The following is a 13715-nucleotide window of genomic DNA, read 5'->3' as shown; positions in this document are numbered from 1 at the left end:
TTCATTAAAATGCTCAATGCTTTGTTTACTCGGCAGTTTCTGCAACAGAGGTACATTATTTTCATGTTAGTTTTTTAACTTAGCTTTCCTCTATAATTAAGCACATTCTAATCAGTTTCTTTTAAGATGGTAGCTGATATTATTTCTATTATTCTGATATTATTTCTATTGTTTTAAGAAATTTATACTGATTAGCATAGAATACAGACCGAAAACTAGTAAAAGTAAATTGACAAACTATTATCGTCTATAATTCTCCATTCACATTTCTTTTATTAGCTCTAGTCATCCAGCAACACCATAATCAGTTTGTGCCTGTACAACTTCCCTGGATGAGGTCTATAATCATGCTATATCAACATTTCACCCTATCCAACAACAATTAGCTGAATTTTGTAGTACAACTCAAAATTATTACTACTTGAATGCCATCAGCCAGAAAAAATGCCAAAACACTACTACAAATAAATTCCTTCTAGAGAAACCCCTGCCGCAAAACCACCTCACTGCCTCTTGTAAAAGAAAATATAAGGTAAAGACAAAAGAAACACCATTGTCCACAACTAAGTTGCCTACAACTAATCAGCAGCCATAAACGGGTCTGTATCACCAAGATCAGCCACTAACGGTTCCAAATTGGCTTGATCTTCATCTTCTGGGGCAAAGTAAGTGGGAAATGGAAGCATTGAAATATCTGGTTTATTGTACACAGAATCTTTTACGAACACAAAGTTACCTTCAGCTCCTGGAACCTGAAAATAATGTTACAGTCAGTCACTGGCTCTGAGTTATCCATCCATAGTACTGGCAAAGATTTGCATCATACTGAAGAATTCCACCCTCTTTTCAAGATCAAAGCAGATTTACAGAGTCCAAACTCCCATGTAAGAGATAGAAGCGACGCCTTTCTTCAAACTTAAATTCATAGGTACCTCCAAGAAGGAAAAGTTTACCGCCCTAGCTCTGCTTTTTATATAGGTAACTAATATTCACTAGAAAGCACATATCTTCGGAGGGGGGAGGATGTCTCTTCTTTCATAATAAGTAAGTTACCAACTCTTTTAGTCATTATCAAATTGAACGCGTAGGATTTCATCTGAAAGATTGCACAAGAAAGAGAACTATATTTTGAATAACTCATACATGCTGATAACTCTCAAATTCACTTGTTTTATGTTTAAAAGAAACGAAATAGGTTTCAAAATCTTGCCTGGCCTTTGACCCACATCAAGTTTCTGGCAGGATCAATCTTGTAGACCCAAACATTTTTAACAGTTCGTTGCACTCCACCCATGCGCCCAGGCATCTTTTTCCCTTTAAATACCTTTAAAGAAAAAAATTACAAATGTAAGAAGCTTGTAACGTTAACTAGAATCGACGACAGCATGATACAAAACAGCTGTTCATTTCGTTCCAATCAAATGTTTAGCCAAATTAGTTAATCAAGGTTATAAAATGCAACTTCGGCAACGTAAGTTATCTGCCCCGGATGAGAGGTTAAAGCTCCCAACTAATGTAGAATGTTACAGGCTCTTGAGCATACTTTAGATAATCAAGGTCAAACTCAATGACATGATGGAGGATTGCATGAGCTACTTCTCAAAGTGACCCATAATTTATTAGAAATAACCTGGCAAAAAACTCAGAGACAAGAAATATGTTTTCTGGTACAAGAGACAAGAAATAATTGCATGTACAAAGAGTCATTACTCTTTTATAAGGCCAATTCTGTAAGTTCCATAACACACCCTTGATGTCAAAAACCCAAATTTTGAATTAAAGAATGAGCAGCTATCTGTATTAACAGCTCAACATATGCTAATTACACGTAAGTTCCAATAGTCCACTCAAACATTCTCAGAGGAACTCTGACCATGATATTGGTGACGAACATGTTTTGACATTTGTAAGCAGTAAATTTAGTTTCCTACAAGCTGTTTCTCCATAATTTTATAGCTGGAGAAATTCAGAATTGAAAGGGGTGAGGTCACTGATAAAGGGGGGATGAAGGGGTTAAGTATTTTTAAAACCGACAAGTGTATGCTTCTTTGGAGCGAAATGCACAATTTAATAAAAATTATATGGCAGATAAAATAACTAATTTTAGCATCTAATGTACAATAATCCCAATATTAATCCAACTCCTCAAAGTTGGGATTCAAAGAAGTAACTGATTCTCGTTGGAATCACTTAAACTGATTCTCGTTGGAATCACTTTGAGTACCATTGCTTGAAGCACAAATTGTTAAGTGCGTGGTTTCACCCATGAAGTGATAACCCCTTGCGTTACATCACTTCATCCCTGGCTTTTAATAATATTGTCGTAAGCAGCCCACAAAAAATTTAAAACAATGAGAACGTATTTCATTTTTGCATTGTGAAGGAAATAAAGAGAGTGAGGGGGAACAGAGATAAGCACTGTTCAATAAGTCTTGACAATTTCTCTGTGCCAAATGATACATAAGTTACTGCTAGAATATTTTTTGTAATGCACTTCACTGGAGCATCATGTAGTTATTAGTTTAAAAGATTTACTTTTCCTTCAAATAAGTAACAACCAATTGCAAATAAATAACAATTTCACTTACATATCATATTTGAAACAATTAAAATGATATACCAAACACGCTATTACCAATTTAGGATACAATTGACAACTTTTTTAATTGTAGAAATAGACATGCATTCTAGTTTACTACATAAAATCGAAGAAGAGGTAATACCTACCTTTCCTGGCGCATCTCTTTGACCTGTAGAACCAATACTTCTGTGGGATAATGAAGCACCATGTGATGCAGGCATACCGCTAAACCCCCATCTTTTCATCCCACCCTACACACATGAATTTTCCTATCATTAGTACAGCTCATCAGATGAGATATACCCTCCAAGAGTGAGACAACACTGACAGTTCAATTTGCATCATAAGAGGTGGAATAGAAAGTAGAGAGGTGGAATTTTGTTCCACAAATAAAACAAAATTTCTACCATTAATGCTTAGAGAGTTCATATCCAATATATATGATGATGGTAAGCGATACTACTTCTAGTTAAAAACTGCGATGAAGATTAAAAAATGCTCAATAGGCAACAAAATTGAAAATTTAAGTTATGCCTTTAGGTTGGTTTATGAAAAACTCAATGAAGTACGAAAACTTGGTCTCAATTCTTAAACGCCAATTTGAGGTCAAAAAATGAGCTATTCTCATCAAACAATATCACTAGTATCCTATAGTGAGTGCGGAAGTCCACAAAAGGCAAAGACATTCGATAAGACTAAACAATAAACACAATCATGATTAATCTACACCTGAAAACCTTTCCCTCTTGTAATTCCAGCAACATCCACATACTGGCCTGGAACGAAATGGCAGACACTGATGCTCGTTCCAACAGGAAGAAGGGCATCTTCAGTAACAGGAAATTCCTTCAGCTTTCTCTTCATGGGCACACCTTGTGCCCTAAAATGACCTACTTCAGGTTTTGTCAAATGCTTCTCCTTTTTGTGAGCACATCCGATCTAACTACCACCATAATAAAGATCAATTAGGCCACATCAAGCATGATGAATAATTCATACACCCCTCAAAGTCATTTAGCGACCTTTTTTTTTTTTAGAGAGAGAAGGTAAGTGATTTAGTCAACCAATTCCTTTTATTTATTAAATTTTTGTCAATTGGTAGAGAAATTACTCAACCAATATCAAGTGCAAAAGCCACCAGAATATCTATTCAGGCTTGAAAACACATTCACAAAGTTCTCACGGTGATTACTATGACACATTAATTCCCAAAATAAATTAAGAACAATAGCTAGCAGATTGATGGTTGAAGATTAGCATATCATAAGCATGACAACAGAAATCCAACCAGCAAGTCAGTTTTAAAGAACCTTTTTAAATCTTTTTCTGGGACAAAGAATCAGTCTTTAAGAACTTAAAATAATTCATTCATAAACTAGACAAGTTAACTTAAAAATCAGTTGGAATAGAGGAACCTGCAGGGCGGAAATGCCTTCTTTCTCGGGGGTTTTGACCTGAGAAACAATGTTATCATCTAACCAAAGGATGGTAATGGGAACACGTTCCCCCCATTTGTCCCAAAGAGCTGTCATTCCACATTTGATGGCTATTGCTCCTGTCCTTTTGGAGTTTGGAGTCATCATTCCAGGTTTTCCTTCGATAATCCTAGTCCTTAATTCCTCCACTTGGCTACTGAAAGTTCTGAATTGTGTTTCTTTAACTGTGGATGAGAAGAGGAGACGTAGATGAGAAATGAGGCTTCTTGATGTGGACGCCATTGAAGAGCTTTCTCTTTTTTACTCCACCTCCTTCAGAAGGTAAGAAATAATGTTGAGTAAATAACAATTCTGCACTTTGATTAGCTATTTTCTGTTTATCATCATTTATCTAATGCAATTTCACAACATTTTTCTTTAAGACGTGAAAGGAAAGAAAGTTTAATAATGCAATTTGTATTCCAGGTTGGTTTGGTGGGGAAAACAGTTCTATATCTATTAAACATGCAGGAAGTAAAGTAACAACAAAAACAGAGGTAAGCTTACCTGGACGGGGGGACTGGTCGGCGACGACAACAACTGAAGAGGAGTGAAGTCTGAAGGGCCTTTGGAATTTGGGCTGTATGTGACCCGTTCAGGAAGGGCCCAAGGGTTATTGCTCTGAATGAGTGGGCATTGTTTTTGCGCGGAATCTCCTTCTTTTAATTTTTGGCCCTCAAATTGGTGGTCTTTAATTTTTATCCTTTACCTACTACCATGAGGTTTGAATCTCGACTCTGTCAAAAAAAAAAAATATCGCAAGATAGAGTTTTGTAGTAAAGTTAAGCCTTTTGAGCCAAAGTTAGGCCTCAGGCAGAGTTTTGAACAACTCTACCTTAAGGTAGAGTTTTGCATTCAAAATTACGCACGATGTATCTACTTCTGCCTGCGAATCTCAAACCTACTGCATTTTAAAATTCCTTTTTTTTTTTTTTTCACTGAAATGGGGTTGAACCATAACCTTGAAGGATAAAAATTAAAGACCACTAATTTGAGGGGCCAAAAATTAAAGACCAATGTTTTTGAAGGGTAATCCGCACAAAAAAATGTTTCAATTTGGCATAAATTTACTCAGAACAAAGTTGTGTATCAAAAAATTATTTGGCATAGTTTAATTTGGCTTGGAGTTTGGTAAATAATCTTTTTTTTAAAAGAAAATTTGTCATCCTCAAAGTGGCAATTGTGTGACCGCAAGGTTTTAAAAAATCTTTTGATATTAAATAAGTCATAATATTTATGTGGTCATAAGAGCTTCTTACTAAAAAGATGAAGTAATATGTCATTCTTTTTTAAATGGACTAATAAGAAAAAGAGTAATCCCTCCAGTTTAAAATAAGTGCGCACTTTTTAAAAAAATACTAACTCGTAGAAAAACAAATAAGTATTTTTTAAATTAAGCTACCTTTAATTAAATAAAAAATTATCAGGACTTTTACATAATTACTCAGATGGAGGGAAAAAAATTGCCGCGTGTACTCTTCTACAAAATTTATGTCTTAAAAGTACAGCACATATTTTTTTGTGTAGTACACTTTTACGTTGTACAATTCACATAACAGTATGCCGGGAGAGTATACAACAGTGAAAATAATTAAATCACAATGTTCTAACTAAGTATAAAATAATTTTTTTTACAAATGAATATTTTCGGTTATTTTTTTTAGTTGCACGGGTATCCGCATTAATTTTCTAAAATTTAATTAGGAATTCAAAGACAATAACTATTAACCGAACTAGCTCCGGTTCTATCGGCTAGCGGATGCTGGTCGTAAACGTAACTTAACGTTAACGTCGTAGTACTATGTCGCTCCTTTACTACATAATTCGCCATGACGGCGTTAATTGTGTGAGGCTCTTGCTCTCTTTTTTGTGAGACAAAAAAGTGGACATTTTAAAAAATTTCGGCAGCCACCGCATGTACTGTCGGTGCATGCAGGGTTAATTTACATTAAAAAAAAAAAAAAAGAGCTATACCTTCGCTTTCCAACGTTTCTTTTCAGTCAAGGTTAGTCTAATGCCTCACGTTTTCTCTTTCCTAAATCCAAATTATTTTATTCTTCTAATTTGTATTTATTTAGTCTGCCAAGAATAGTTAGTTTGTAAATTTAAGATATGTGGGAGCTGTATATGTTTCTTTTGTAAATGTACATTTCACTATCTCTTAAACATGTGCTGTGCTGCATTGTAGAATTTAAGTTGCTGAAACATTAAGCTTACATTACTCGACCCGTTATAGTTTGACCGTTTCAACACTTCAACACGATAATTTATGTTCTTGCTCTCCTGGACATTCAAGTTATAATCTAGTTTTCTTATGTTCTTGACCTATTCTATTAGCTACATCCTTGTGCATATCAAAATGCTGTATCTGTTATTCATATGACGACTTCTTAAATTATAAAAACTACACAGATGGATAACAACAACTTTTTATTGAAAATTTTGATTTTCTCTCTAAAATAAAAAATTTAAAATAGGGGGAGGTGGGGAGAATGGCTGTCTTCTTGTGGCGCTGATCAAATAAACAAGACAGGAAAAATAGCTGATAATTGTTATTTTCATGGGTTGATCGTAGAAATTTTATTTATGAAGCAGCTATTGGCTATTAGTAGGGTGTATCCTTAATATTCTGGTTGTTATATTCTACGGCCATGGGCAATGTCTATCTGGGAGATATTGCAAGTAAGCCTGACCATGAAATGATTCTCTTTTTCTCCCAATGTTAATTATTTGAGGCCATTTTTGATGGATTGTTAGTTCTGTATGTTCAGGGGTTTTGTGATGCTGAAATTAAGAGAATGAAGATAAAGAACTCCTACTTTCCTCTGTTTGTGTCCCCTGGTGTTCTTCAAAAGGAAAAGGACCACATAGAGGGATTTGCCCCTGAGGTGAGACTTGACACTTTTTTAGTCAATTGTTGTAGAGTCCAGTTTATCTTCTTTTAGCCCGTGAAGCATGTACAATATCTTATATATAAATGTTTACTCCACTGTTTCCTCACTTTCTTGCCTTTATATCTCTATTGCTGAAGTTTCCTGGAATCTTCCAAAAATATTTATAATTAGAATGTTTTGCTCCTGTTATTCATGCCGGCTATTACTGAAGATAGTACTTAATAGTGGCAAGGGCTTTGCTATTTTTTTATTTTAAAAAAAAAAAAAAAAAAAAAATCTATTCTAAGGCATCATAAAGTTCAGAAAGTCATCATGAATTTGGGCGCTGTAGGTTTGATCTAGTGGTAAGAGCGTAGCTTGTGATGTGTGGGTTAGGCGCATGTAAGGGTTCGAATCCTTCCATAGACAAAAACTAGTATTTAAGTGGAGAAGGGTAGAGGGACGCATACATTATCCACCAAGTTTTGAACCGTGCTCCACTGGCTCTGAGGGATTTTTCGGTTATCCGAAAAGAATGAGAAAGATTTTGGGTGATGTAGGATCCTGAGAAGCCAGAAAATTTTTTGGATCTTTTTTAGTCTTGTGGTGAACTTTAGTAGTAATAACGAATTTGTGGTATCAAGTAAGTATCATATGATGGTGTTAAGTTGGTATCATAGTATTCCATAAATTTTAAATAACTATGCGCAAGGGCTGTGATAATTCTTGAGGGCACTTCACTAAATATGGGTAGTGGATTGTGTTATGGACTTATTATTAGCTATGGGCATAAAGGGTTTATGTCATTCTTCAGGTTGCTTGGGTTGCAAAATCTGGCGAGTCTGATTTGGAAGTACCCATTGCGATTCGACCGACTAGTGAAACAGTAATGTATCCTTATTTCTCTAAGTGGATAAGGGGACATCGTGACTTGCCCTTGAGACTCAACCAGTGGTGCAATGTTGTGTGATGGGAGTTTAGCAACCCTACCCCCTTTATCAGGTACTCTTTCGAGTTTATTTTTGTCTTAAACTGTTTACCTTTCCTTTGTGGCATGTTCAAGTGTTTCCACTGCAAGCGAATGCTTGCTTATACAACAAAACCCACGTCTTGATCCCAACTTCTTTGAGGCTTCAAGATGTTATGTTAATGTTTTGCCTATGTTCCTTATTCAAGAGTCGTGAGTTTCTCTGGCAAGAATGACACACTGCTTTTGCTACAAAGGAGGAGGCAGATGCAGAGGTATATGGTTATATCTTGGAGTATGCATATAGGCCACTAAAGTAGTTTAAAACCAAAACTGAACCTCTCCATGCATATAGGCCACTAAAGTAGTTTAAAACCAAAACTGAACCTCTCCTCGAGTTTCGTTTAAGTTAGCTTGAGTGCATTAGATGTAGATAGAAATATATTAACTCTGTAAGACTACTTGTTAAGTATGTTGAGATTTATATTTCTCAGCCTGCCACTTCAACATCACTTAAGACTAATTTATGTTTCTCTTTGACTTGTCCTTCTCCCTTTGCACTGGTGTTCTTCTAGAAGTCATCTTATCTTGCATTATTGTTGAATAATTATCTGAACAAATCAGTGGACTTCTGAGAGAATTAATAGCTTGTAACTGAGATGCCCTAATTTGGCTGAAGACTTGCTGCTATCAGCTTTCCCCTTCTTTGTTCAAGCTCTTAGGGGTCTTTTGGTTGGAAACAAGTTATCCTAGGATAACTTATCCTGGGATTAGTTATTCCACTCTCTCACAGGGATAAAATAACACTACAATCCCGGGATAACTAATCCTGGGATTAGTTATACTGCGATTTTATCCCAACCAAACGTGGGATAAACTCATCTCAAATATAATCCCGGGATTATTTATCCTTATTTCTCATACCAAACGGCCATTAGTGTTTTTTCTTATAGATGTGGTCTTTTTCAGAAATAGTGATCTTGCGACTTTGATTCAGGTTTTAGAAATCTTGGAATTGTATAGACGTATCTATGAAGAATTTTTAGCCGTTCCGGTCAGTAAGGGAAAGAAAAGTGAGCTTGAGGAGTTCGCTGGTGGACTCTATACGACTACAGTTGAGGTATTGAAGACTGCATCTGTCTAGACATTGTTTAGCGGTTCTTAACCGTGTTTTCTTTGAAAATTGTTGGTCAAATTCTCCTAACTGCCATTTATTCACATTTTTTTTGCCAGGCTTTTATCCCTGATACTGGCCGTGGTATCCAAGGTGCAACTTCTCATTCAGAATTTTGCAAAAATGTTTGAGATAAATTTTGAAAATGAGAAGGGAGAGAAGGCTATGGTCTGGCAGAACTCATGGGCCTATACTACAAGAACAGTGAGAAATCAAAGCTTAAACCCTCTCTTTTTTTTTTCCTGGTGCTGTGACAGATTGGTGTTATGATCATGACTCATGGAGATGACAAAGGCCTGGTCTTACCTCCTAAAGTAGCATCAATTCAAGTAGTTGTTATTCCTGTGCCATACACGGATGCAAATACTCAAGGGGTCTATGATGCTGCTGCTATGGTTAAAGAGCTGAATGAATCAGGTATTCGTGCTGAAGCAGACTTCAGAGACAACTATTCACCTGGCTGGAAATATTTTCATTGGGAAATGAAGGGGGTTCCTCTTTGGATTGAAATAGGACCAAAAGACCTTGCAAATAACCAGGTAAGAACTCTACTTCCTGTCTTTTCTTATGTCTATGAAAGTTAAAATGGACCGAGTGAAGTTTGTGCTATGGACCTAAACTATTTGTGTGGAAGCCAAAATACACGGTATATGTTTACCTATGCTGTTTGATTCAAAGTTCTGACATAACTCAAAGGTACGAGCTGTTCGACGTGACAACGGAGCCAAAACAGATATTCCCATGGCTGATCTCGCTGAACAAGTGAAAGATGCGCTGGCCACTATCCAACAAAATCTATTTGATGTTGCCAAGCAAAAGAGAGATGCTTGCATTCAGATTGTGAGAAGCCGGGATGAATTTACGGTAGCACTGGGCCAAAAGAAATTGGTCTTGGCTCCTTGGTGTGATGAGGAGGTATGTGTCCCGTCTAACTTCTAAGTGGTTGAATCTCTTATTTTCATTTGTGGACTGGAAAACTGAAGGGTCATGGATTGCATCTCTGCATCTGGCGAGCCAGTTGATATTGAAATGCTGCTGATTGGCTTGGATAATCAGGATATGGGTTGTCATCATGACTCGTCAGTGAATTAATTTCTAGGGAGTCAACTGATCTAGTCTAGGGATTCGTGATACATGACAGTATTAGAACTAAGGCATTATAGGTTTGATTTGATAACTAGTTTTTCCTTGAATTGAATATTTTCCATGTATAGTGCACAATATTTTACTAACTATCACACATTCTTATCTTTAGGTAGTGAGCACCCATTAAAATTCTGATGAACCGGGGTCACACCTCAACAATCATCAAGACCTCTATATTTATGTAAAAGAAACTTAATGTAACCAGAATTGTAATTTCTGCTTTGTCCTTTAGACAAATCGCACTGTCACTTTCTGAAATATGGAAATATAATGTCCTCTTTATATTGAACTTTTTTTACCTTGAAGTTGAAAAGTCTAACTTGCTACCCCATAAAAGATGCACTCTCTTTTTAGGCCAGTTGCATGTTTTATCATCAGTAATTTCTTTTCTCTCTGCAATAATAATTTGAATTTGCACAGTTCATGTTAACCCTGATGCGCGTTCCTACATCTGGTTTATGATGTAATGCATTTAGTTGTCAGCTTGGTTTTGATTTCACGTTTGCATTAGTTTCACATAATTGTTTTTTGGTAGGATGTTGAGAAAGACGTCAAGGCAGGCACAGAAGGGGGATGGGTGCAGCAAAGACACTTTGCTCTCCATTTGACCAGCCTGAGCTGCCTGAAGGTACTATTTCCTTGCAGATTTATTGAAGTAATACATCGAACACAATGAGGTATAGATTAATTTTACAAATGCAAACATGTAGCATTTCGATGTTTATTATTGTTTCTGGTATTGCAGGGGCTCAACATTAATGTTATCATCTAATATGTCATTTTCTTCTGTTGCAGGTACATTGTGCTTTGCATCATGTAAACCTGCTAAGGCCATCTCCAACCCACCTCCAATTTTACCTCCAAACTCCATTTTGGAGTCAAAAATGGAGGAATTTTGCTCCAACCCAGCTGAAAATTTGCCTCCATTTTGGAGGGTGAACAGTGTCACTCCAAATTGGGAGTGACACTATTCATCCACTCCATCACTATTCCCTATTATTTTTTTTTTATTATTTAAACCTTTTAATTTATCATATTATATATACCTAATTATGTTTATGTAATATCTTTATAATATTAATTTTACATCTTAATTTTGGCGTATAATTTTGATAAATTAATTTTCGTGCATATATTATTTTTATGTAAAATTGAAAGTTAATTTTATTATAATTTATAATTGTATAAAAAAAATATATAACCATCACAAAAATGAAATGTGCAAATATAAAATATAAGATGTTGCTAAAATTGAAAAGTGAAAATTGAAAATACATTAAATAAAAATACATTAAAATTGGAAATACATTAAAATTGAAAATACATTAAATTAAAAATACATAAAAATTGAAACTACATTAAATAACATAATAATTTAGTAGGGAGGTAAGTCGTTTCCAGATACACCAAAATCATTAAAGAATTGAGTGAATGAGGCAGAGGATTGTTGTGGTTGTGGTTGTGGAAATTGTTGACTCATTTTATCTATTATTCGTTTTTGTTCTTGTCGCAAAAATTCACAACGATTCGGATCGACAACAAAATCCACATCGATGAGTAAAAAATTATTTTCTTCTTTGAGTTCTTTTAGTCTCAAAGCTTCATTTTTTGTCTCATTTGAAACTATTCGTGAGCCACGTTCGCCAAAGAAGAAATATTTCGCGATGAAACAAGAATCATGTCGAAGAGACGTTGAACGTGCATTCAGAGTTTTGCAAGCTCGTTTTGCAATTATTGCAGGACCGTCACGTTTTTGGAGAAAAGAAGTGCTACATGATATAATAACTACATGTATTATACTGCACAACATGATAATCGAGGATGAGCGTGATCTTAATGCACCAATTCAAGATGCTTGGGAAGGTCTAACTCCAATAGTAGAAATGGTATTAGATGAAAATCACCGATTTGAACAATTTTTAAGTCGACACAAAAAAATTAAGGACAAAAATGCTCATTTTGCACTTCGTAATGCATTAATAGATAAGCACACTAGAGATGGAAGTTGAATATTTAAGTAGTATTTAAACTAAATTTTACCATAATGTAATATGTATTGAATTATCTTGTATCTCAATGATTTCACTTTTATTTGAATTATCCGTTAATATGTATAATCTATAATATTTGCTTACAAATTATATTATTTAAAAAGTTATGATATAAAATAATTTTATTTTAAATGGTTATATAAGAAAGAAATATGAATTATATGGGATGAATATGAAAAGAAAAAAAAGAAGATAGGATTTGTTTAATGGAAATAAGAAAATAAAATTTAAATAAAAGATAATAATATAATATAGAAGAGAGAGAAGAATACAAAAAGGAATATTCTTTTTTGGAGTAATGGCTGGAGTTAGTCTACTCCATTTTGGAGTAAAGATTTGGAGTAAAGGGTTGGAGATGGCCTTAGAAGTGGACATACTGGGCCGCAACTATTGATGTTCCCTTCTACTTTTCTTATTTTTGTTTATTTGATAGTTACATTATGAAAAATTTACAGTCCATAACTACCTCTAAGACTTATTTATTAGTAATAACTACCTTTTTTTTAATTATTTTTGGTAGCTTAAATATTTATCAAATTACCATATATAGCTTGTTTTTGTAACTGCAGTGTATTTCCCTAAAAATAAAGTACCTCTCTCCCACTTACCCACGATCTTTTTTTTTTCCAAATATTTTTCTATCACATCTTCAATTCACAACCGTAATTTACTCCCATTATTCTTCACCATAATTAGCACGATTTCTTCTTCTTCCTTATCAGTTATCCAATCTCTACAGGTAACTAATTTTCGTTATGTTATTTGTTGTATTTCTCTTCAATTGTTCATAAATTTCATCGTCTTTCCTGTATCTATCAACGTCGATCAATATCGATGAGGAGGAAGAAGTGTAGTACCCTTTTTTTAGTCAACATAGTTTCATATACATTATACCCCATTTTAAGCGGGTTAAATTAAATACAACATATTGGTGATTACATGATTGATTTTAGGAGTCGCCACCTAATTGATTTTAAGGTGAATTAGGGCACTTAATTATTAACTTAAGGTAAAACTAATCTCCGTTAATAGTCATGTAACTTATTGATGTGATTCTAGGTAAGGGTTCTATATTATCCTAAGGGAAGGGGTTAGGCATCCTTTTAGGATCAGTTAACTTTCTGATTGTCCGACCAAACTTAGGTTAATTAGTTAAAGTTAAAGACGCAAATATAATATTTAAAATTTAAGAAAATGACTTGTAACTATTGATAAGATTTTGAAGGAAAATGTAATAATATTGTTTAAAATAGGACTTAGAGAAAATAACAATTCGCATAAAGATGCCTTTAATTACCATTTAAGATAAGATTTATGAAGATGGTTAAGACTTTAAGTGAGAATATATAATAAGGCTATATAAAAATGAAATTCGCAAAAAAATAATAATTTGTATATATAAACAGTAAATATGCGGTTTAAACAATATTTTGATAAATATTTAAAAC

General features: G+C 34.5%; 1 protein-coding gene and 1 pseudogene across 1 annotated transcript; one reads left to right on the top strand and one right to left on the bottom strand.

Moving 5' to 3' along the window:
- Window positions 1-240: 240 nt before the first annotated feature.
- LOC132055603 (large ribosomal subunit protein uL3m-like) lies at window positions 241-4679 on the bottom strand. The gene is made up of 6 exons (XM_059447518.1): window positions 4564-4679; window positions 3997-4329; window positions 3311-3520; window positions 2728-2832; window positions 1211-1324; window positions 241-752 (listed from the first exon to the last, which is right to left on the bottom strand). The coding sequence occupies exons 2-6, from the start codon at window positions 4297-4299 to the stop codon at window positions 579-581; spliced, it is 906 nt and encodes a 301-aa protein (XP_059303501.1). The 5' UTR covers window positions 4300-4329; window positions 4564-4679; the 3' UTR covers window positions 241-578.
- Window positions 4680-6681: 2002 nt separating this feature from the next.
- LOC132055205 (proline--tRNA ligase, cytoplasmic-like) lies at window positions 6682-11310 on the top strand (annotated as a pseudogene).
- The last annotated feature ends 2405 nt before the right edge of the window (window positions 11311-13715 follow it).

The sequence above is a fragment of the Lycium ferocissimum genome, chromosome 5, assembly GCF_029784015.1.
Source record: "Lycium ferocissimum isolate CSIRO_LF1 chromosome 5, AGI_CSIRO_Lferr_CH_V1, whole genome shotgun sequence".
Classification (NCBI taxonomy): domain Eukaryota; kingdom Viridiplantae; phylum Streptophyta; class Magnoliopsida; order Solanales; family Solanaceae; genus Lycium; species Lycium ferocissimum.
This window is presented reverse-complemented; position numbering and strand designations above follow the sequence as displayed.